At 41.0% G+C, this 24,961-nt stretch overlaps 1 protein-coding gene across 1 annotated transcript; it reads right to left on the bottom strand.

The window, feature by feature from the left end:
* Window positions 1-41: 41 nt before the first annotated feature.
* LOC106914594 (uncharacterized) lies at window positions 42-22,177 on the bottom strand. Its single transcript, XM_088015253.1, has 22 exons — window positions 22,019-22,177; window positions 16,569-18,834; window positions 14,080-14,141; window positions 13,714-13,752; window positions 13,355-13,618; window positions 12,991-13,265; window positions 12,712-12,899; window positions 12,378-12,512; window positions 12,138-12,236; window positions 12,026-12,060; window positions 10,300-11,228; window positions 9,037-9,192; window positions 8,918-8,952; window positions 8,052-8,444; window positions 7,754-7,816; window positions 3,243-7,601; window positions 3,043-3,151; window positions 2,202-2,315; window positions 1,854-2,126; window positions 1,131-1,247; window positions 917-1,038; window positions 42-832 (listed from the first exon to the last, which is right to left on the bottom strand). The coding sequence occupies exons 2-22, from the start codon at window positions 18,675-18,677 to the stop codon at window positions 782-784; spliced, it is 9,927 nt and encodes a 3,308-aa protein (XP_087871379.1). The 5' UTR covers window positions 18,678-18,834; window positions 22,019-22,177; the 3' UTR covers window positions 42-781.
* Between the last annotated feature and the right edge of the window lie 2,784 nt (window positions 22,178-24,961).

The raw sequence follows: 24,961 nt of genomic DNA, 5'->3' as shown, positions 1-24,961 counted from the left end.
AAGATGACTCATATGTGTGGTACATATACCAAAAAACCCAGTGATGTTTTCATTCATTTTTAATCATCTCAGTCATCAGACGTCACAATAGAAAGGGATTCAAAATGACTCAGTCTTTACTCATTCACACACAGACTAAAATTAACTTTCAAATCAGATAATTACACTTTATGAATTTCTTTACATGTGACAATACGTTTTCACTGTATTTTTTTAAATAAATGTACAGAAATGAAACAACACATTGGACCCTTGTTTAAAGAGAAAAGTCACAACATTAACAAAAGCTGAGTCTCAACTACAAAACTAAATGCAGAACAGCAGCTTCCATTAGCCAGGAACCGTTAGTAAGTCATGTTTAAATAAAACTGAACTCAACTTTGCATCAAACTGATGCACTATGCTGTGACACTGAGTGACAAATGAATGTGGAAAAGTTGATGGTAACGTAACCTTTTGATTTGTAGAATAAATCTATCATTTGAACAGTCCACACTAGTAAACAGCATTTCATTTGCTGCCTGTTTTTCTTAATACTTATTGAGTCGGTGGTAACTTTTAGTTGTTTACCTTCCTAATTAAGTTAGGAGCAAACTACTCCAAAATACGTATATTTGCCACTTTTAGCTGGGGAATATATAACTTATGTATAAAGAAGGCACAAAAAACTGAGGAAATACTGAAAGGTTTAAGAAAAATAAAGAAACAAAAAGTTACAGCTCAGTCCATAATGGTGCTGGAAAGCTTTGGTGGTTCCTCATGTTCCAGGAAAACGATCTGATCAGTCCGAAAGCGAGCCTTGGACATTTTGTTGAAGTTTCTGGTAATAGTTCTGAGAAAGAGGAACGGAAGACAATCAAAGACCAAGACGGAGTAAAGGTGTTGTGTTCTGAACTCTGAGCATGTCTGTGCGTACCTTCAAGTTGTCGTAGTGCTCCTGGCTGCTGCAGTGGATTTCCTTGGCTGTATCCTCATTTAAGTAAAAAACAGAACACAAACTGCAGAAAAACCCAGACGTGGGATTCACAAATTCCTTACCTGGGCGGGGAAAGGGAGAAAACAGGAAATGATTCCCTTCCATTTTGCATCTATTTCCCATGTTTTGTTTTTGTAATGTGTGCGTTTCTCACCCAGAGGGTTTCTGGGATTAAACGGCGGCAGCTGCAGGTTCGCAGAGACACTCGGAGACTGAGAGCGAGATCGTTTTGCTTCGGGTCCAGTCAAATCCCGCTTCTGTTTATCCACAGCTAGAAGAGCAAAGATCATGAATACAGGGTGAAGTCTTCTCCAGTTTCTTACCTCAGATTTAAAATTTAAGCAGTAAAACCTGTTTGACAATTTGGGAACAGTTGAAACTGAACATCAACTGGTTTAGGGTAAAATATTAAAAATATCTTTGCTGGTAATATGACATGCAGGCCGTAACTAGACATCCATATTGGCTTTTCTGCAGACCTGCTTAAGCTGCTCACAATTGTTTTTTAAAGTTTCCTACTGTAAATACATGCAAGATCTGTAATTAATCGCAATTAATTGCATTTTAATCAAAAAACATATAGAATTGACAGAATAAGCAATATTTTCAACTCAGTTCTGCTAAATGATTAAATAAATACACATATGAGCTCATTAATAAAGGCATTTGTAATCTATTATTATATAATAGATTACATTTGAAAGTGTTTCGTACAATAGAACTTTGTACGAAGTGCTATTGTAAATATTCAGTTTTCAAGTGTTTCAGCAAACCCTGATCATTCATGGATGATCTTTGAAAAAAATCCCTCTGTAGAAATGTGGATGTCGGCCTTTGGGCCATCGGCCCGCATCGTGGTGTTCAACATGCTGTGTACCTGTAGCGTCGGCCCGTCTGTGCTCTTGTTTCTCTGCTTCCTCACATCCTAATCTCAGTCCATCATTATGCAGAGGCTGATGTTCGGCAGAAGCAGCTTCGGTGTTCTTCCCCTCCTCCGTCCTCTGGGTCTCACACTGAGCGTCACCTGATGGACCAGATGTGTCCAGAGTCGAGGAGGAGTCCAGGGAAGCAGGGGGCAGGGATTTATTTTCTTCCTCTTCTTGTCTATGATTTTCTTCCTTCACCGTTTTGCCTCTGGTAGATTTTCTCACTGTAGAAGGAAATTAGTAAATTGAGTTTAAGGCTTTACTCTCCGATTGAAGCTTTAGACAGTTGTGTTTGTTACCAGGAGTCTGTCGGCTTCTCTTCCTGGGTCGACCTTTTCTTGTTACTGCTTCCTTTTCCTCCTCCTCTTCAATCTCTCCCACCTCATCAACAGTGACAAAGTTCCCACTTTCCTCTAAAACAAAAGGTAAAAACATTTCACACTCGTATTCAAACCTACCGGTCTGTACAAAATATTCTTTTCAAAACAGAGTTTTAGATTGAGAACGAAGTTATGCAGCACAGCAACGTTAAAAATGTTAAACAGAACAGAGACTTATAAAACTATAAATGTTTCAAGATGCTCCACAGGTAGATTTATGTCAAAAGGTGATGAACTTGTACCACTTTGAGGCATTCAGTCCAAAACTATTTCTACAGAGAGATTTATTTCCACCACAGCAGAATAGACTGGAGCCCATAAAACAAAATAAATCTCAGGGTGTTTTCAATAGTTTGGTAGTCTCGGTTCGATTCGGGACTAAAATTGTTTTTTACACTTAGAACTGGTGCGGTTCGCTTTCACACGGCACTGTGTCAAACAAATAAAAACCCTTTCAGCACGTTGTTTTCCTCCTCGCCTGTGGTGGCGCTGCACCAAGAACCACTGAATGAAACGACACAAAGAAATATTTTCTGACTAAGGTCCAGCAGTGAACGCCAGGGGCCTGTTTTACCAAGCAGAATTAGTGGCTTAATAAGTTAATTTCTGCCTCAGTTCAGGATTTTCAGCATAATGAAGCTGGTTACTCTTTACCTAGACCTGTTGCCATGGTTACTTATGCAGGAAATCTAACCCTCTCGATATGAGATGAAACCAAAAAGACTGATAGCAAAGTCTTCTAAGGACATTAGTCACAAACCTGTGGTGTCATCGAGTTTACGTTTAGAAGAGCTTGAAGGTTCTTTTGGATGATTATCGTCATCTCTGTTGTCCTCAATCTGGGTGGTTTCTGTCAAAGTTGACGAGGTCTAAAGAGAGACAAACAAGCCAGTGAGATTTATGATGCCATCTGTGACACAATGTTTGATTCAACAAGCTATAGTTGGATCTCAGCCATACTTCTGGCTGTAGAGAGTCCTTGGATTGGCTCTCCAGACTCTGAGGCGGGGCTTCAAGCTGTCCTTCCTCTTCCTCAACAATCTCATCCACTGTAACGAGATCCTGCAGTTCCACCTCCCATGTTGGAGCCTCTGTCACAGCTTCCTCTCCGACTTCATCTTCTCCCACCTCATCAAGGGTCACCAGATCCTGGGCGTCGACTTCCACCTTTTCTAAATCTTCTTGACTTGTCTTCTCCGGCTCCCGTGTTGATTTCCTGCTCCCTCCTCTGCTGCTGCTTCGACTCCTTCGCTCCCTAGTTTCTCTTTCCCTGGACCTTTTCTCCTCACGGTCATTTTCTCTTTTCTGAGCAGCAGCTTGCCTTTTCTTCAGTTCTTCTTCCTCCGCCGCGTCATCAGGATAATCTTCCTCATCTTCACTCACCTGATCCAGGTTCACAAGAATATTTTCGGTTGCTTCTGTGTCCTTGCTCTTCGGTGATGTTAGTGTACTCTCCTCTGATGCACCAAGGTGATTATTTGGCTGATTTAAAGACTCGTCTTCCCCTACAACGTCTGCCTTCCCCTCAGTATCAGAGCCTTTAGCAGATAGATCCTCTTTATCCTCCAATGGTTTACCAGCTAACTGGGTCTCCTTCCCTCCACCCGTTTGTCCAAACGGTTCTACAGTTGAGGGGCTGGACAGTACGTGGTCAGTACTTGCTACCAGATCTCCTGTTGTCTCACGCTCCTCCTGCATGGCTGTTTCTGTCATTGTCTCTTCTTGAACTTGATCTTCTTCCAACGAATCTACAATTTGATAAATTGTGTCTCCTTCCTCCTCATTTAATAGTGACCTAATCATTTCCTTCGTTATGTCATCATCTGCAAAAGCGCTTGACGTTTTTGCGCACTCGGATTGGTCAATAGGAGCTACGTCATCAGCCACCTCATCCTCAACAGAGTCAAGAATCTGATATGTTGCTTCTTCTTCTTCTTCATCCTTTCTGGGCGAGTCAACCTTCAGATATTCTGTTTGTTTTTTACTTGTTTTATCGTCTTTCTTTGGTCTTCCCCTCCTTGATGCTCGTGTTGCTGCCTCAACAACCTGTTCCTCAACAGCATCCAATACTTCATAAGTAGTCTCCTGCCCACCCAAGTGCCTTGCGTCATTCTTCTTCGTTGGTGCACTTTCCACTGGAGGAACACAAACATCTGGTTTTGGAGTTTTCTCCTTGTCATTTTCCTGGGAATCTCTGGCAGGTGTGTGTCGTCTTTTTGTGAGGTTCTTGTCTTCCTTTGTTTTGGTAAACAAATTGGTGTTGGCATTTGCAGCCATTTCAACTTTTGTCTCACTTTCCTTCCAAATATGGGCTTCTACCATCACGTTTTTTCCTTGATCTCCTACAGAATCTACAATCTGATAAACAGGCTCTTCATCTTCCTCAGTTTGCTTTTTACTTGTTTTATTGTCCGTCTTTGGCCTTCCTCTTCTTGGTTTCTGTGTTGTTGCTTGGCCATCCCCAGCAGCATCCAATTCTTCATAAGTACTGTCCTCATCGCCAGTGCTTGCTACCGCAGCATCACTCTTCTTTGTTGGTGTACTTTCCTTTAGAGGAACTATGTCTTTTTCCTGAGAACGTCTGGTTGGTGTGCGTTGTCCTCTTGTGAGGATCTTGTCTTCTTTCATTTTGGAAAACAAAACTGTGTTGACATCTTCAGTCATTTCAACCTTTGCCTCAGTTTCCTCCAGATGAGTGGAAGCTACCATCATGATTTTGTCTTGATCATCTTCTGCAGTATCTACAATTTGATAAACGGCCTCATCTTCCTCAGTCAGTTTATTACTGGTTTTATTCTTCTTCTTTGGTCTTCCTCTTCCTTGTTTCTGTGTTGCTGGTTGGCCATCCTCAACAGCATCCAGTTCATCAACAACAGTGATTTCCTCCCCAGTGTTTACTACAGCAGCATTACTCGTCTGTGCTGGTGTACTTTCCTTTACAGGAACTACGACTTTTTCATGGGAATCTCTGGTTGGTGTGCATCGTCTTCCTGTGAGGGTTTTGTCTTCACTCAATTTGGTAAACGAAACTGTGTTGAAATCTGCAGCCATTTCAATTTTTAGCTCACTGGATTCTACCGTCGTCGTATTTTCTTGATCTTCTTCTAGAGAATCTACAATCTGATAAACAGGCTCTTCTTCCTCAGTTTGTTTTTTACTAGTTGTATTGTCCTTCTTTGGTCTTCCTCTTCTCGATTTCTGTGTTGTTGGTTGGCCATCCTTAATAACATTCAATTGCTTACAAGTATCGTCCCCTTCACCAGTGCTTGTTACAGCAGTGTCACTCTTCTTTGTTTGTGCACATTCCTTTAGATAAACTCCGTCTTTTTCCTGTGCATCTCTGGCTGGTGTGCGTCTTCTTGTGGGGGACTCGTCTTCCTTCGCTTTAGTAAGCGAAACAATGTTGACATCTGCAGTCATTTGAACTTTTGTCTCACTTTCTTTCTGAAGAGTGGATGTCACCGTCATTGCATTTTCTTGATCTTCTTCTAGAGAATCTACAATCTGATAAACAGGCTCTTCTCCTTCCTCACTTTGTTCTTGACTTGTTTTATTGTCCTTCTTTGGTCTTCCTTTTCTTGGTTTCTGTGTAGTTGGTTGGTCATACTCAACAGCATCCAATTCCATGTAGGTGGTGTCCTCATGACCAGTACTTGCTACAGCAGAGTTACTCTTTGTTGGTGCACTTTCCTTTAAGGGAACATCTTTTTTTGGAGTTTTCTCTTTCTGTTTTTCCTTAGAATCTCTGACTGGTGTGCATCTTCTTCTTGTGGGGGTCTTGTCTTCCTTCGTCTTAGTATTTTCTTCAGCTTTCTTTGCTGTGTTTTCTCTTCTTCTAGTCGATCTCGTCACCACTGGTTTTTCACTGGGACTTTCCTCTTCCACAGAGTCTAAAACTGTGAACACTTCCTCTTCGTCGTAGGATTTCTTAGGTTCTTCTACAGGAGGTGATGTCTTCTCATCTTTTCTGTTTCCTCTGGGTGTTCGTCTCCTACTACAACTTCCTTTGGTTGAGGGCTCTTGAAGTGAATCGTCTTCAATGGAGTCCACAACTTCATAGACCATTTCCTCGAAATCCTCAAGACTCTCTTCTTTTTCTATCTTGCTGTCCTTTGTTCGTGTCACATATGTTCTTGTTTTGTCCTGTTGCTTTAGTGAATTTTGGTCTTCTTCATTGGAGGTCTGACCAACCTCTTTGGAGATTTCACAGACTCTCTCGGATAAACGAATGTCATTATGTTGTTTTACCTTACTGCTATTTGGAGTCTGGTTGGTTTCTCTATCATCAGCTGTGGCAGCCTGATCTTTAAGTGCACCGTCCTGCAGCTTGGTGGACTCATCTACTTCCATTTCCTGGCATTCATCTGATGGGCCGTTGTCATTATCAGCTCCCTGTTGAACGAGATGGTCCTGCTCAGGTCCAGATATTTGAATTTCCGTTCTTCTGTCTTGATTGTCATCCTTATTTTTCTGCTCATCAGATTTTTCTTTGAAGGAATCAAGGATTTGTGTATTCTCATTATTGCCCCTCTTCTCCTCTGTGCTTTTGCCATCCATATCTTTTTTCTTATCCTTCACTTCATTTTTCTTCATCTCTTTGACATTTTTAAAATCTGACTTCAGATTCTGGATCTGTGAGCTCTGTCCCTCTGCATGTTGAATCTTCAATGTTTTCATCCTCAACTCTGACTCAACAGTTTTTGCAGAACAGCTCTCTGCTGACACCTGGTGGTCAGACTTTGCCACTGCATTCTCTTTAGGTTTTACATCCTTTTTACCCACCTGCTGTGTTCCTGCAGATGATTTAATGGCTGCTGCTGATGATGAACGAGTACTTCGACCAGAGGATGATGTTTCTGATGACCTAACGGGAGGCTTACTCTTGTTTGACTGAGATTTCTGAGCAGAGGAAGGTGGAGTTTTTACAGAACTAGAAGGAGTGGAGGGAGAAGTTTTAACGCCACTAACAGATGAGGTTTTGGTTTCAAATTTGGGAGGTTCAGAGGAAGGTTTCTGCTTGTTTTCGGACTCAGACGTGGAACTTAAAGAGTCACTGCCCTTCTCAGACCTGGATGAGAAAGAAGTTGAGCTCTTGCAGTTTTTTGAAGACCTTGTTGAGGTCTTACTGGCAGCAGAGGACACATCGGGGCTCTGCCTTTCTGTTGCATCTCTGGATGTCGACTCTAATGAAACAGAGGTGTCTTCAACCAGCGTGTCATCCATTTCCTCACTAATCTCATCAACAGTCACAAAGTCTCCAAAGTTGAAGCCAAACTCATCAAAAGGGTCCGTGTAGTTATCCTTGTCTTTGCTTTCGTCCTGGGTGGAGAAGAAACGACATTTACGATTCATTTGATTCACAACAACAGACAAAATCTTATATGTCAACTGTTTTTAGTAAAATATACGGAGAAGAAAGAAAATCAAATCCAAAAATATCATGATTAGGAAAAACAGCTCTGCTAATTTACCTTTGTGAGTGGCGTGTTTTCCTCCTTCATACCTTCAGAGGTTGTTTTGCTTATGGTGAGACTCTAAAGAACCAAATAAAAAACATCAGTTTTTGGACTTTTCAAGCATTTTTAGATAACTGTGAAGTTCAGCCACTGGTCAAGTACTGAACAGAAAGTTATCCATTAAATAACAGCATTTAAGTCCCAATTTTGATACTAGCCATCATAAAAGTATTGGTTTCCTAGAGTTACTGTGTTTGCAGTAGTTTTCAATACAAGTAGGCATCTAGATGCCATGATTTAGAGCCAGTCTCACCTCTTCACTTGCTTTCTTTTCTCCCTGTCGTAGTCTGTGCTCACGAAGTGCTGTTGTCAGCACCCTGAAAAATTCTTCATTGATCTGAGGAAGTTCAGCGTCGTCGTCCTCCAGGTTGCCCAAAGCCGCGACTGACATGGTGGAGGTGGACGGATCAGGCGTGGCTCGGTTTTCTGCAGGGACGACTGGAGCTCTGGGTGACCGCTTCCTCTCAGGATTTTCATTGGACTTATGGGACGCAGTCGGGACTGCAACGACCCCCGCTTCGTTTTTTCCAGCCTTCATATCCGCTTTGACAGAACCTGACTGGATGGGTTCTGCTGGAGTTGGGGAAACTGAGGCACGGGTCTGAGGTGGAGGTTGTTTCTCATTATGAGAGTCTTTTGAAAGAGGCTGCGAACAAAACAGAAAGCTAATATTACACAGTATAAAGGTAGAAAAGGACAAAGTAAAGTATTTGACAGTCCAGAACGATGTCATGCATGACGCATCTTCAAGCTCGTCTTCCTCCCATGGAAAAACAGCTGCACATATTTACAAGTAACAAAACCTGGTGTTAATCTTTATTTAGCCTTTTTTATACATTTGTATTTTGAATGTTTTAATTAAGAGCAAAGCAGAACTGAAGGTGAATTCCTGGTTTGAGTGCAGAAACCTGGTGAATAAACCTGATTCTGGTGTTTATATTTGCATATTTTACTCAAGTTAAACTCGCAGCAAGTTGTAGCAAATTTGCTGCAATGGATTCTTCCATGTATTTTGCAAAATTAATGTTTCTTTTCTAAATAAATAAGTAAATAATTATCCACTTATTCCACACGAATGATGAGCAATACTTATGAAGAGTTTTGGAAATAAAAACTTACCGTCGAGGACTTGACAGTTTTCTCTGCTGCGTGTTCTGCAAGACAAGATGTTTTAGGGAGAAGTGATGCGCAAGCTAAATGAAAGTGTGATCAAATACTGACGTTATGCGACTTCTTACTTGTTTCTTTTTGCTGCTCCTCCTTTTCTGTCTTCACCGTGGCTGCGAGGGAGAAAAGGCCAGCCGGTGCCGCTGCGGCTTCATCAGGCTTCGCTTCAGCAGATGTTGGTTCGTCGACGTCGCTCACAGGTTCTGGTGTCAGATGACTGCTTACATCTGTCACAGATTGTTCAGAGTAAAAATAAAATGAGTTCACGCAAAGATTTATTTTCACATGGTGCTCATATGAATTCTAAAAACACTGGAGTTAATTATCAGGACAACTTTTTTCCTAAAGTAATCTGTTTAACCCTGTGAAAGGTAGTGAGTGGTGGCTGTCTGCTAGTTTGATCAAGGTTCAAATAAAAGCTTCGACAACATAGAAATAGAAAAACTGGACCAAGTTTCTTTTCCTCAAACTTCATCCCAAACACTTCGTAACTTGATAAAATATCTCCATACAAGCAAAAATGGTTTCATTTTGCTTTTATATGCAACAACAAAGGGGTGCAAAATATTAAGGGATTTCCTAAAATGCAGTTTTTGAGCTGACAAGGCTGAAATGATCCATATATAAACCAACATGGACGACAGTTAAAATGTATCAGTTTGCTGAAGCAAGTTAAAAAAAATAGTCCCCAAGATTTTGAGGATCTATTTCATTTTTACTTACAAAAAATCTATTTCACGTAAGTAAACATAAATCCTAAAAATGTATGTTACTGCTGTCGCATATAAATAAAGATGTCCAGAAAAAACATCTTTAAAACATTGACTAAACATTCTAACAACATAAAATCAACTGAATCTGCCATCGTATATCTACTGAACTAGTCGCCTTTCAAACCCACGATTTTTTATGTTTCTTTTTGAAGTATCACATTAGAAACAACTGAAAGAAGCTGCCAGGTTTTAAATAATAAGAAAAGAACTATTACTCGCTTGAGGTGGTTTTTGGATTTTCCGAAAAAGAGTTAATGTGCAAAACGAGAGATGGAAACATTTTTCGGTTAAGTTCAGCGAGTGACTGCATTCACTAGTGTATCTGTGCCTTACCAGAGGCACCAGAATAGAACTCTCCATTTTTCTGAGATGTTTGATTCATGCTAGTTGGCCTGTGCTAGATCCCCTTTACTCCAACCATCCCTAATGTCAACATCTGGTACAAAATTACGCTAAACCAGTAGAAGGAAAAACACCTACTACGCATTTTCTACTTTACGTCATTTTAATAGTTTGCTCAAAATTTGCATGACAACTGGATGGAAACTGTTTCAAACTCACCTTCCTGCTTCGTTTCTGTCTTCTTTGGAGACTGTAGCTGCTCAGTTTCTGTCTTTAACTTTCCTGCTGGGGGTTCTGATTCCTCCATCGGACACGGCTGGACCTGCGATGAGTCTCTCTCTAACATTTCTTCAGTTTTCACTGCGGTTTGCTGTGTTTGACCTGGATCAGCAGCGGTTTTACGTGGAGACGAACACGGTGGAGTTTTAACTCCAGCAGCTGGTTTTACAGTTTCTGAAACTTGGTCTTTGGACTCAGCAGAACTCAAAATTTCCATGGGTTCTTCTGGTTCAGCCTTTCCAGGTTCAACATCTTCAACTTTGATTCTTACAGGATCCACTTTGAGACATTCTTCTACTTGATTCTCTTCAGAGGTTCCCTCTGTGTCGACGGTTTTGGACACCAGGGGGAGCTCTTCGCTTTCTGCTTTGGCAGCAACCGGCTGGTTTTCTGGTGCTGCTGATTTGGACTCCAAGTCCTTCACACCCAAAGCGTCTGGTTGGGTTTCAGCCTTCACCGGGTTTGACGATGTTCCTGCTTCAGGAGTCACTTCCATTTTCTCCTCTTTATCTTCATCACAGACAGTCGTATCCGACGTCTTCATCACCTCAGTGGTCTCACTGGGAGTTTCAGCAGATTTTATTTCATCACCTTCAGGTTTCATATTTGTTGCTTCTTCTTTAGAATCGTCGGCATCGGCAGTCTTTACTGGACTTCTGGTTTTTTGGACCCCTGGACCTGCTGTAGTTTTAACTCCAACCGGTTTCACTGCACTTTTTCCAGCTGTATTGGGTTTCTTTACAGCTACCTGCTTGGTGGGGACACCCTTTGCTTTTGGAGCAACTTGGCCTGTCATGATGGTTTTACCCCCACGTAATGCAGGTGTCTTAGCTTTTCCAGTGGATGTTGTACTGGACTCTGCAGACTTTCTGCAGAGAAAAGTCACAAAGGATAAAGTAAAAGGAGAATTATCTGAATCAAAGAAAAGAGATTTGAAGGTTGGTTTTTAGGCTAACACATAAACAATCTTCCAAAATGTCCTTTCATGTTGTAGAAACTGAAGAAAACTGCGGTATCAAATGCAGAGAAAAGCAACAAAAACCTTCCTTGCAACAAAGAATGGCTGAGAACGTTACTAGCTATGCCTTCACAGGAGACTCAACTCTAACAAATAACTGCGTAAGAGCGTTTAATGAATCAGCCAGTAGATGTTAATCATTATAAACGGCAACTGGTGTTTTCTTTTGACAAATTGATATGACGCCCTGTTTTACATCTCAGAAAACATTTTCTTTTCCGTAAAGAAATATTTACGGAAGATAAAAACAAACTCCCTCTGTCACAACTTTCAGAGATCTAGGGTGAAGAAAGGACAGCTAACGTCTCTGCAGACCCCACACATCCTGGACACAATCTGTTTACTGTCAGAGCCCAGATCGATACCATACCTATTCACACCAATTCAACCTCATCTTCCTCTTTTGTAAAAAACTCTATGAATATATGATTGATTCATCATTTTCCTCTTACATGTCTTCATTGAGAGCAAAGTTGAACCAAAGTTAAAGCTGATTCTGACAGCACAGGTTTTGATCTTGATTTCTTAATCAAACGTATTTTGAGACCAATATTTTTAACGTTGGAACTTAGTAGTCTAGCTTTATCAAAGCCAACCTTATGTGTTTTTTATAGTTCAACTTGAGAGTTACTGCGAGGTAAAACTTACTTCTGCGCCGACTGAGGCTTCATGGAAACAACGTTCTGTAAATAAACATTGATTCTCATTCAGTGCTGTTATTGAGAGGTAAATTTGTGAAGCAAATGAGAAAGTGAATTACCATTTTTTTGTCAACGTAGACAGTGAGTCCTTTCACTTGCAAGCATTGTAATTTCTTCACTTTCTCTGCATCTGCCTCTTTCTCAAAATGGATGACTGCCTAGAGATACCGACAAAATTACAGAATAAAAATGTGCAAGTCAAATTATGGCCACTCATCCCATTCATCTACCTTTTGGATAGATCAACACACTACTGGTCATGAAAATAACCAATAATTAATTAGATGTATGCTGCACACCTGCAGTGATGCTCTTGCTATATTCACTTCTTTGACTTTTCCAAATTTCTCCAAGGCATCAAAAATGTCGTCACGGGAAAGGGAAGCAGAAACGCTAGAGAGCCTCACTTTGCCAGCAGATAAGGACTCAGCAGACTGAAGAAACAGAAAGGAAATAAACAGATAAAAACATGAAGCACCAATCATTTTTTGTAAAAAACGTCTTTAGCACTGTTAAGTCTCAAGTTTTAAAACCTTTGCACGTTTGTTTTAGTTAAGGAGATGCAAGCTGATTGCTTCTTCTCTCCAACTTTTACTTTGAAGAATCACAGCCCATTTGTCAAATGAAGCTCACCATAGGCTTCGCTGAAGAGCTTTTCCCGCTCTTTGGACGGCTGGATGTGGCTTTAGCTGATTTACCAGAAGACGTCTTCTTCTCTATGTTGGAAGAGGACTTCATCTTAGCCAGCTCAGCCAGTAACGCAGGAGCCAGAGTTTTAACCATGGCCTCCAGGTTAGATTGTTTGGACAGAGACTGGACAGCTACAAGAACAATGAGAATTTGTGATTTACCAGCATGAATTTACTCGTTTATTAAAAGTTGAAGGTAAAGTATCTTGGGCATTCTTCAGACCTGTTGTTTCCAGGAGTCTCTTAGCCAGTCTGTCGGCACTTCTGGACCTCTTACGCTGAGGTGCGGATCTCTCCGCTGGCGACCGCGCCTCACGGCTTCTCCTTGGTGACGAATGTCTCTCGTCGCTTCTTCTTGGAGACGATCGACGCTCATAGTTTCTCCTCGGTGACGACCGCTTGGCTTCCCTCTTCCTGGGAGGTGATCGCCTCTCGTAACTTCTTGAACGTGAGCGGTGGTGAGACGAGGTTGGGCGATCATAGGAACGAGAGCGAGACCTAAAAGAAACAATTGTTCAAATATAGGTGACTTACAAAATTTTATGGCATTTTTATATATATAAAACATTGTATATTTTAAAAAAGACCTGCGATAGTGTCTGGAGGTGTGTGGCGATCTGCTACTTCGTCTCTCTCGTTGACCATCGGAGGACTGATGGCGTGGTGGACTATGTGATCGAGAGCGGCTGCTACGTTTTTGTCTTCTACTCTCTGACCCATAATGGTGGTGCGGACTTTCCTTGCCATCCTCTGATCCACGTTGGCGTTGAGGGCTGAGGGAATGGGAACGAGTCTCATGGAAACTCTGGCCAAGAGCTGTGGGCGACGGTTGGGTACCTTTACCCGGACCACTGTGAAGAATTATGAGAAAGAAAAGCATGGTTGAAAAACGGAAAAGGAGAACGATCACAAGGTGTCACAACTATGAGAGAAAACCAGCAGTTACCTCAGTAACTCCAGTGTCGTCCCATCCCAATCAGGGCATCTTTGGGGAAAAATAAAACACCAATTAAAATCAAAAGGAGACAAGGTTCCAACATTAAGACAGCAAAAACTCAAGAAACGAACAGACTTAGGAACGATTCAAACCAATTCGTACTTGTTCGAAAATGTGGGCCTCAACTGAAGGAACATTAAACTTGGGCAACAAGTACATGAACATATTTCTGATTCCTTTGTGTATACCACATAGTTATGCGGTTATTGTTGTTCCAAAGTACATCTATAAACACCTTGCCCATGAACATCAATAGAATTTTTATTGCAACAGTGAGAAATTATGGAGCGAAAGCAAAGTTTATTTTAAACTCACCGTAACCTCAGCAGTCTGCAGTTATCGAGATGAAGGCTAGTGTTCTGATGGGAAAGCCAGTCCTATTCAGAACAACAAACAGATGTATTAAAACACCACTTTTATTAAACTACATTAACTCATCAAAACACTTTTTAAAGTATATTCAGACAATAAAACAGTCTTTTACTAAGTTTAGTAAAACAAAGAACAAAGACACAGAAATAAATACACAGCAAAAAAAAAAAAAAAACTGCATGAACCCCAATCCAAAATTAAAACATCATCAAGAGTACAATCTTTATCAAAAATGCACAAGTTTTACAGAATTGTAACAATGACAAGAAGCCTTTGGGAACTTCCACCGTCCGTTTCTTCAGTCTTCTAGGTCTTGAAATATCTCTAGTCTCCTAAATCCCATCAGGATCGTTGCAATGTTCAGTTCAAGGAAGAAAAATAACAGCTTGAGAAGGGAGGGGTTGGTAGGAAAAGATGAGAGGCAGAATGTCCATCTTTAAGACATGTTATGCAAACAAAAAAATAAAAATGGTGGTTTGTTCGTCTGGTAAAAACCAGACCCTTGTTCTATACTTTGCTTCATACGGAAGATCTAGACCCTCAACAACTGCTGGCTGGAGGCATGGACTATAATGAAGTTTTCAACGATTAGATCTGATTTTGCCCAATCGCTAGCATTTGATCATGATATAAGATCGATAATAAAGGAAGGGATGCTCTGACGCTTACTGGAATTTGCACATAAACAACCCCACTGCAAAGAGAGAAGTGCAGAGCTGTACAAAATGGCTCTTAATCAGAACTGCTGGCTTCCAAGACACATTTAAGGGTGTCTTTACACCTGATAACCCAGTAGACTCGGTTTGATGTGGAGACCAAAATTGTAACAATTGCAAAATTGTAACATTTTCAGCGGATGTGGTCCTCTTTTACAGTACAATGTGTCTAAAGAAGCCTTTGAGCAACCTGTTCCCCCCCATCACCTGTGGTGGCGCTGCAAGAAGAATCACTGGGGAGAAAAAAAAAAAACCTTCAGAAGACATTGAGCACATCTTCATTCTTCACAAAATGTTAATTAAAATGGAGTGAGAAATGTTGTCACACGAGACATTTCTCCTGTTGGCATGTTTGTTTTGGTTGCATTTATCAAGAATGCCCTGCACTATAGTTCACTTTCTGCTTATGGAGCGGTATCCGATCCACGTGACATTCACATGTCTTTGAACTGCACTAGAGTTCACTTCAACCAAACAGAGACCTAGGTTTTCAGGTGGACCAGATTTAGCTTTTTTTGGTCCACATCTGACTTTGATTGTCCATTCTTGCCTGCCCAAACAAACCGGACCGACCTTCTAGGCCAGGGGTCACCAACTCCAGTCCTCAAGGGCTACCATCCTGCAACTTTTAGATTCACCTCTGCTCCTAAATGTCTGAATTCCCTCACCAGCATTCATTCCTCTCTGCAATAGGCTGGAAACGAGCAGTTTATTTGATCCAGGTGTGTTTGAGCAGAGACGCATCTAAAAGTTACAGGATGGTAGCCCTCAAGGACTGGAGTCGGTGACCCCTGTTCTAGGCAAACCAATGAGAGTTTTATTGAAGCGGACTACACAAGGATGTGAATGCACCCCAAGAATCAATGGAGTAATAGGCTTCACAGCCTAGTCTGGTTGTAGTCTAGCATTGCCAAACTACAACCATGAATAGGCAGACTACAACAACTCCTCCTGTTCACTGATTGGTCCTAATGAAATGCATCCTAAGAAATCAAGGTCAATGGGACAAATCTCAGATGGAGCACTGAAAGGAGACAAGAATCGAGTGTAGGAAAGCAAAGGTCAGGCTAGTCAGATAGAGCAGGAACCAGAAAGGAGGGTAAGACCAAATAAAAGGTATTTGGTCTTAACCCCAGAAGGAGGTAGAAACAGCTTCTCCTGAAGCTCCCACAAAAAATACGTTGGAGGTAAAAAAAAAAAAAAACATTTTTCATCTTCCACTGATCCTTTAGTTCTGCAGAGACCCATCTTGTCCTTCTCAATGTCAAAGAAAACATTTCCCCCACATTTTTAGCAGATTTATACATGTGATTACACAACAATCATGGTTAGTCCAACAACATCCATTTCATGCCACTTAAACGTTTGTCAATCTAATACAAAATGTTTCCTGACTAGTTTCAGGTGATCAAATTTGTTTGCAAATCCCACAAAGGAACTTTATAAATCAATAAAGAACTTTTGCTCGTAACATTTTGGAACATACTTTTTAGCTTGGAACAGGGTTGTTAACCATGAAAAGTTGAACAATAATTTCTATGGTTTGGTATTCACAATAGTTCATGTTTTATAACAGTATGTTAATCAACTCATTCTCCAATTAAAAACAATATTTTCTCAAATATAAACATGTCAGTTTATATTGAAAATCAGGACGAATCTCCAACATACACCAACAACGTCCTAAATGCAAGGAGAACAATTTCTTCCACTCACCTTCATATTGGTACATTCTTTCATACAAAGACAACAGGTATGAGGAAATATTCTTGGTGTTGCCGCGGCGTAGTCCTTCATCATGGCCGGTGTTGGTAGTTTGGACGGACCCATCTTTGGTGCTGATGTCTGGTCTTTGAAAACTGGAGGCGGCATACGAGGCATGGCATCCATCCGGCCTTGGGCTGGTGTAGGTAGAGAAGGACGAAGTAGCACTGGGGCTGACATAGGCAGAAGAGGACGGATTGGAACTTGGGCTGGTGTAGGTAGAGCAGGTCGACCTGGAAAGAGAGCCAACCGGGGTGGCATGGAAGCAGGAAGACCTTGTTGTACTTGTTTCAACTGCAGAACCGGCTGCGGATGCATTTGAAATTGTGGCTTCTGTGGTGGCGGTCCTTGATGCTGTAGAGTCTGCTGAATTGGCTGCTGTTGTGCTGGTATCTTGTTCGCCTGTTCAGAAGCTTTTAATCCTTGTCCTTGAGTTTTGCTCTTATTGTTGTTTTGAGAGTCGTTACTGTGAATAAGCACAAGGCCAGGACGCCCAGGATGAACTCCACGACTTAAATTACAGGGTGGATTGAATGGCTGGGGTTGAGTGGATGCCTGGCGAGCTGGCTCTGGCTGCTTCGGGGGAGGAATTTTGGGGCCTTCGGGTTTGAGTCGACTTAAGTCTGTGTCCTTGTTCAGCAATCCAAAAGATGGAAAAAGCGGCGTTGAAGTCTGGCTTGCTTGGACTCCCAATTTTTTAGATGGATCGCTGCTTGATGGTGCCACAGGGCTCCTCAGTGAGTCAACAGTGGAGACAGAACTCATCTGGCCATGTGAAGTGACAGCTGGTCCAGTTTTCAGCTCTCCAGGGCCTCTTTGAAGTGGATCTCTGACATGACTGCTAGGTTTGAAACTGTCCATATACAACAAACTTCCACTCACACCAGCTACAGATGAACTGCCAACAGTTCTTCCAACTTCATTCCCAACCTCTGTGGTGTATTTGCCTGTATGTCCATAATCGATCACTTTACTTGGTTTAAGAACAGTGGATGATATTTGATCTGAATTGAACCTTTCCCCCATGGAAGGAATAAACTTGTCCTTTTCACCCATACTTCTGATGGGTTGAGTTGCACTGTAGGGGTTGGATTGAACAGCAGTTGCAGTTTTCTTTTCCTTCTCCAGTTTGATTTCCCTTAGGATGAAAGGCAGGTTCTCAGGTGTTATCTGGTCTTCAGGGTAAGAGATTAGGTGTTCCAAGTCTTCTTTTTCAAGACCAAACTGCAGGAGGATGTTCGATGCTGATTCCGAAGTATACTTGGGGCGAATGGGCTCCGGAGGAGGCACAAACTTAGCTGGTCTTTTTATGTCATAGCCACCCAAACCTGGAATGGATGACATATGTTTTCCTTCACTGGAGGTACTGAAAAGACTTTCACCACTGCCTTGGAAGGTGGAGGACGCAGATGAATATTTTTTTGTTGACTCTTCCTCTGAACCCCTCTGGCATATAGGCAACCAGTCCAAACTGTCGTTACTACTATCCACAGTAAAGGATCTGTTTACTAGAGTAGCAGGAGATGTCAAATATGAAGGCATTCCTTTGTTTGAAGAAGGAAATATGTCTCTTTGAACATTAGTAAATTGGGTATTTTGGCTTGAGGAAGTTTGTATCACCTCCTCCCTGGCTCTACTGATATTCAAGTCCAAACATCTGTCTATGTCTTCATCTACAGTAATCTTATTTCTCTCGGGTCTGTAGCTTCCTGGTAAAGACATAATGGACGGTATAGGTCCTCCAGAGGGTCCACAGGTAAGACCAGAAGATCCAGAAGAGCTGAAGTTGGAACCAGAGCTAAAGTGAGGCGGTGGCCTCCGAGGGTCCATCTCCATTTGCCCACCGGAGAGTCCATAAGGTCCCTGGGATGGCATCTGTTTGCCAGGGGCAAAGGGATTATACATGGGATGAGACATAGTGTTGGCAATCTTCAGAAGGTTCAGGAGATTGATGGCCACTGCAGTCGGCGAAGGTGGTTTTGTGGGCAATCCCGGAGCAGGTATATGGGTGTTTGATGTCAAGGTTGGAGCATAGCCACCAACAGTGAGAACATTGTTCATCTGCGTTAATGCTAGCTGAGCCTTCAGCTGGGCCAACTGCAAAGAAGCAGCTTGCCTTCCTGTCAGTGGCGCGCTCCCAGGAAGCCCGCTGAGAAGTGGGGTTGTTAGGACCCCTGGAGGAGGACACAGGGCGCAATTCTCCAAAAGCAAAGAAAAGCTGAAAAGTTTAAAAGAACAAAGATACAAGGTTAATGACTGGGGCTAGACTTTAGCTTTGTAGCCGAATGAAATCCATCATTTGGAGGTTTCTTGTCCATTAGCCAACTCTTCTGTTAGCTACAGACATTTTGACAATATATTTTCCAAGTCTTACAGAATATACCAACAGATATGGTACAGAAAACACTTGCATAGCCGTTTATAAGACATAAAGGCACAATTGTTTACTAGGGACCATTTCCATAGTAACAAAAAAATCAGCTAAAAATAAAAGCTCACTGCCACAGAAGATCCCGAATAGATGAAAGACAACTGATTTGATCATTTAATTTAAAACAAAATGTACTAAGGAGCGTTTGATTGTATAATCCAGGGGTTCCCAAACTGTGGGGCACGCCCCCTAGAGGGGGCGCCGTGCCATTGCAGGGGGGTCGTGGGAAGCCGTCTGGATGAAAATAAAAAAACAAAAACAAAAAACAACAAAAAAAAAAAAAAAACACATGAACGCTGTATGCGCTGGGTTTTTACCTTAGAATGGCCAACTCTGTTATTTCTCTGTCAATTTGATACAGTAGAGGCTTCCGCACTTCCCATATGTGTCCTCTGTCACTTTTATCAGCAGTTAAAACTGTTTAATCCGTTGTTAACATGTCGTAACCTGTTTTCCCGAGCCGCCTTCAAACGCAACATAAGCGCAATGACGCTCACGCAGGGTTTACACCTGTGCGGAAGTGAAGGAGACCTGCTGCTGCTGTACAGAGCTACGCAGGTGTGTTAGAATCATGGCAGCAAACCAGCAAAACGCAAAGAACTTTTCACAGTTTTTCCCCCAAACTGCTGAGTAAAGCTGTTGGAAGCAGGTAAAGTTAGCTACAAGATGACTAGCTAATATCAATACAGCACCTTAAGCTTGTTAACAAGTAGCCTGTAGGCTACTGGTGTTGTCTATGTTCAGCTACGATTCATTTATTTTGTCTCCCCCCCACCCCCCCAAGACACGTCATTCAACCAGACAGCTATTTGTAATCCATAGGGGGGGCCCAGAAAATGTTAGGAAACCACTGGGGGGGCCCCAGGAAAAAAAGTTTGGGAACCACTGGTATAATCAGTTTTAAGGTTGGAAAACTCTGTCGTTACTGTACATTCTTGGGAAGTCGATGAACTGCAACAAAACTTCCAAGATGGTGATTTCCAGAGTAAATATTCTATTAAAAAAGAAGAACAAATCAACAGAGTTGCCACATACAAAGTCAAAATGCAAATTAAATATTTCTTTCTTGAAACATATTAAACCTAATCTGACATATAGTCTTGTTCTAAATCGAACAGTCTTCTGAACCATGAGACATTTTGGGGATCTAATAAAACAAGTAAGGCTCTGAACTAGTGATGACTCAAATTGATTCTGCTGATGACTTGTCATCTTGACTCCATCTTCAAAAGATCAGATGTCAAAAAAAAAGGATTACATGGATGACAAGTCTGAGGACCAAAGGTTTACATTGATTCGACTGAGGACCAAAATCACAAAATTTTTCCATTTTCAGCTGCCACAGTTTGCTTTCACACTACACTGTGTCAAAAGAACCAAACACTATGAGGAACCTGTTCCCCTCCGATTTACCTGGAATGCCCTGCACTATAGCCCACTTCCTGCTTTTGGAGCAATCTCTGGTCCCACTGACATTCACATATATGCACCAGAGTTCACTTCAACTGAGCTGAAACCTAGGTTTGTAGGTGGACCAGAGTTTGCTTTGTTGGTCTGCATTAGAGTTTGACTCCACATTCACCTCCCCAAATGAGCTGAACCTTTTAGGCCAACAAACTGGAGTTTGATTAAAGTGGACAAAACAGGCCGTTTCTTCTTTGGATCACCATGGGCCACATTTCTGTTGCCCTCTTCAGTAGTTCTTCTGCATCACAGCCATGTACCAATGGGCTTTGTCCATTAGCCAAAGGAAAAATATCCAATTTCAGCACCTCTGATAGAGCCACAGTCACCCCTTGTACACAAAATATGTTTCTAGGATCAAAAGACAAGCTACAATGACAATATTTGCTGCTTTTTATTTAGTTGAATGAAGGAATTTGATTGAACAACACTTTTGCTTGAGTTCACAATTGCTGGAAATAGGCAACTCCCCAACAACCGTGCAAGGATAAGTTTGCTTGAACAATGGATGGATTGATGATGAATGGTTGGATGGAATAAATGCTGTGATATAATAAGCATTTAGCTAAACATTTTGCAACAAAATTGAGCTTTTGATTCTAGAATTGTGCCGTTCATAGTAACAGTATATTGGAGTAGCTCTGCTCTGTTAGTCAAAGTTGTTCTTTTTGAAGACCTGTGTCCATAATTATTCTGGATGAGCCTTTGCATGTTTGAACAAATTTTCCCTTTGGTTTTGGATTGTGTGCAGGTGTAAGGATTATTTTTTGACAAGGTTTTGTGGGGCTACTATAACTGGGAGCAGCTGACTGAACTAGAGAGCTCCTTCAGTGTTTTTGTATTACTTCATCTTTCATTCATGTGTGTGGTCACAGTGACAGCCATAAGAATAATAAAATTAAAACTGGAGTGGTTTTTGTTGTTATTTTGAATTTTTTTCAATTAGTTCGCCACGGTTTTTTTTCCCTTTCTTTTTTTTTTTTTGTTGAGAGTTGAGGAGACGGTCAGGACAGCCGGTGCAGTGGTCAGCAAACCGATGGGCCCTCTGGTGCTTCCGGTACAAACAGGAAACCTGCTGACCAGCATCAACGAAGGAAGAACGAAGCTGTCAGAGCTGCTCAGCTAATAGTGGAGGAAAGCAGGTCTCCCGGTCTTCGTATTAGTCCACATTTACTCCAACTTTAACCTGAAACACTTCTGTCTTCAGCACCAACAATTCTCTCATGAACGAAGTTCAGAACAACATAAAAGCGAAATCACGTTTCGAAAACGTTAAAATTACCTCAGTGCATTTTAAATTAGATCGCAGCCGATTCCGTTTTTTCTTTTATCTTTATTTTAAAATACCAAATATTGCAGATATATTGGGGTCCTAACCAAAAACCTGGCATATGTTGTTGCAGACGTTTGCTTCAGCCTGCTAGGCCTGTGGAAACCGTTCCAGATTAACAGGGAAAACACCGTTTTCTCACCGTTCGCCGCTTTTACATCAACATTAGGTACATACCACTCGTTATTAGTGTGCAGCTTCCCTTTTTCACGAACTCCAAACGGCTCCTCTGATCGATTAAAGTGATATTTTAGGTTCCTCCATTAGCTTCTCCGACCGTTAGCAGGCAGCCAGGTTACGAGTGAACAGACATGCGCAGAACGATTCGTGTTTCCGCTTTGGTTCCCTCCAAAATAAAGGTCCAACCGTTAAAGACCAAGCGGAAAGGTCGCATCATATTCACGGCGGCGTGTACCGGCTATCGCGGTGTTTGGGTGGAAACTAGTTTGTCAATATTTGAATAGTATCCCAACCTTTTCTGTCATGTGGCTAAATTTAACACTATACGTTTTATACAGTAACACTTTCACTGCTTACAACAGCTGTTCTTAAAAAGTCAACCCTTCCCTTCTCTTCATTTTTAGCCAGCTCGCTCAAGTCTCTGACAAACCTCCCAACATCCAAAATTAAGCTATTATCTTCTAATTAAACAAGATTAAACCACTAAAATTATGTTGAACTGAATGGATTTCTTGGAGTATGTGAAAACAATATTTTTCCAATACTTCCTCAGAACACATTCGATAGGGCCTCTAAAAAATAATTCTCTCTTTAATCTCAGAATTTAATTTCAGAATCCTAACTAATTCTAATTAGTCCAACAGTCAAATGATCTTTTCACTTGTCTTCTTTGAGTAAATATTTTTAAAACCGGGTAATGACAGATTCTTAAATAATAATGTTATAAGAACTGCACTTAGAAAGTCAGACCTGCAATCTTATAAAACATGATTTGGTTATTATTGGGAAGAATAAATACATAAATATATTTAAACATTCACCCACCCAAAAGTTGTTTTATTTCATTAATATATCATTTCAGTACAAATATCACATTGCAACTTAGTAAAGTGCAACTTGCAAAGGTGCAAACATATTTAATTTATTTATAGTATAACTGGTTTAAATCTAAAAGAAAACAAAAACTATGCTGTCAGTAACTTAATGAGCTGAAAATATATAAAATGATGTCTTAAATTGGAAAAACCTAGAGAAAAGCTTGTGTTTGACAGTTTGATGGTCCTTAAGGTTGTTTTCTGGTTTGTTTTACTTCAGGAAAGTAATCCCAGACTCTCCCTAACCCTCCAAAACATTTCCAGTTTTCACAGCTGTACTTAGCAACACATTAAGACTGTAGCACATGTGCTCCATATTTTTGATAAAGAACAACTATTGACTTTATAGACTATTGAGTCAACTGTTAATCAAACAGCGTTGATGAATATTTTCATTAACGGATTATTCACTGATGGGTATTGCTGCAAATTACTAATATATCCTCTTCATCCCCTCTCCTGGACCAAAGGGCTTAACACCTGAACGCAGCACAACAGCTGACTGGCAGAACGCAGGCGGTGTGTGTCTGGAAGGAGAGGCCGAGCCAAAAGAAGTCCAGTTTATTTCCAGCTGTCATCGCTTCTCTGACAGAGGCTCATTTCAGTGACCTTAGAGCTGACATGACATATGCCCGAACGGACGAATCTCTGTTAAAACAACCAGAAAACACTGATTTCTTTATTAATATTGTCATCATCTCAACATTTTGTCAGTATCATTTACATTATTTAAAAGAAATCTAAACAGACTGATTAGCTCTTTTCGCTTTCTGTCTTTTTAATTGTATGTCTTTGCACATTTTTGTGTTCAAAAAGTAAATATGAGTGTAAAGTAATATAAATATGGAGGTACTGAGGTCTAAATTGGAGACAGAGGCTTTTGCTCTTTCTTTTAAGGCTTTTAGAGTTTTCATTTTGTCCTTTCCATATTTTGAATTCTCATTGATTTGATCTGTAAAGCATTTTGTCGCAGCTGTTGTTGTTTTAAAGTGCTTTATAAATAAACTAGCAGTGGCAATTGTTTTCTTTAAAAGATGAAAACTATACTTACAAAAGCATTAGCACCCTTTTTGTCACATACAACAACAAACTTTAGCGTATTGTATGAGACAGAAACACAAATTGGTACATTATTTGGAAATAAAGGAAAATTATACATTGTTTTCAATATATTATTTACAAATAAAATCTGAAAAGTGTGGCCTGCTCTTGTATTCATTCCCCTTTGGTCACTCTTCCATGAAACCCAAGTCCCTTAAAGAGCACCTAGTAAGTAAATAGAGCCCAAGTGTGTGTAATTTAATCTCAGTATAAATCCAGCTAATACTCAACATCTGTTAGCATGACCGACAGGTCCAAACCTAAATCAAGTTAGAATCGGCGGCTGACTGAGCTCGAGCTGGTTTGCATAACCAAAGATTTAACTCTCTAGACATGCAGAACAACTTGCAGCCAAAGAAAGTTATACAGAGTATTGCCTCAGGGGAGTAAATAAAAACATATGCCACAACTTCTGTTGGCCAAACACATCAAGTCCCAATGAAAACCACTAAGATTTGTGACTTTAATGTAACAAAATGAAAAACTTATGCAAGGCATGTTGTGCTGGTGTAGCAAATTTCCCACATTTATGCCATAAAAGAACATTTCCTTTTGTATGGACAATTTAGATCTAAATGTAACAAAAACAGAATGGCTGCCATTAATTTATTATTCTCTATGCTTTAGTGATCCTATTTCTTCTTTAAAAGGGCAGTTTTATGTAAAATTGCCTTTTTTCCCCTATATATCATTGTATAATGTTATTCCCTCATCAAAAACATACCTGAAGTGTGGCTTTTCTTTGACAAGTGTTAAAAGAAATCCTTTAAGCTCCATGGCAACCATTCAGCTATACAAAACGTCTGGGTGGATCTAGCTCCGCCTTCGAGGCACAGCTCCTCCTCAGAGCTGCAGTTTCTGAGATTCTGCCTCGCCGAGCTGCTCCTTCAGACTACCCAGAAGCAATTAGCAAACACCTGGTGGAACTGTTCACCTGTTGAGTTCATTAAAACATTGCTAAAGG

Source organism: Poecilia mexicana, unplaced genomic scaffold (genome assembly GCF_051168715.1).
Source record: "Poecilia mexicana isolate PSO_F unplaced genomic scaffold, ASM5116871v1 scaffold_18, whole genome shotgun sequence".
NCBI lineage: Eukaryota > Metazoa > Chordata > Actinopteri > Cyprinodontiformes > Poeciliidae > Poecilia > Poecilia mexicana.
The sequence above is the reverse complement of the archived record's forward strand: the minus strand, read 5'-3'. Positions and strand labels throughout refer to the sequence as shown.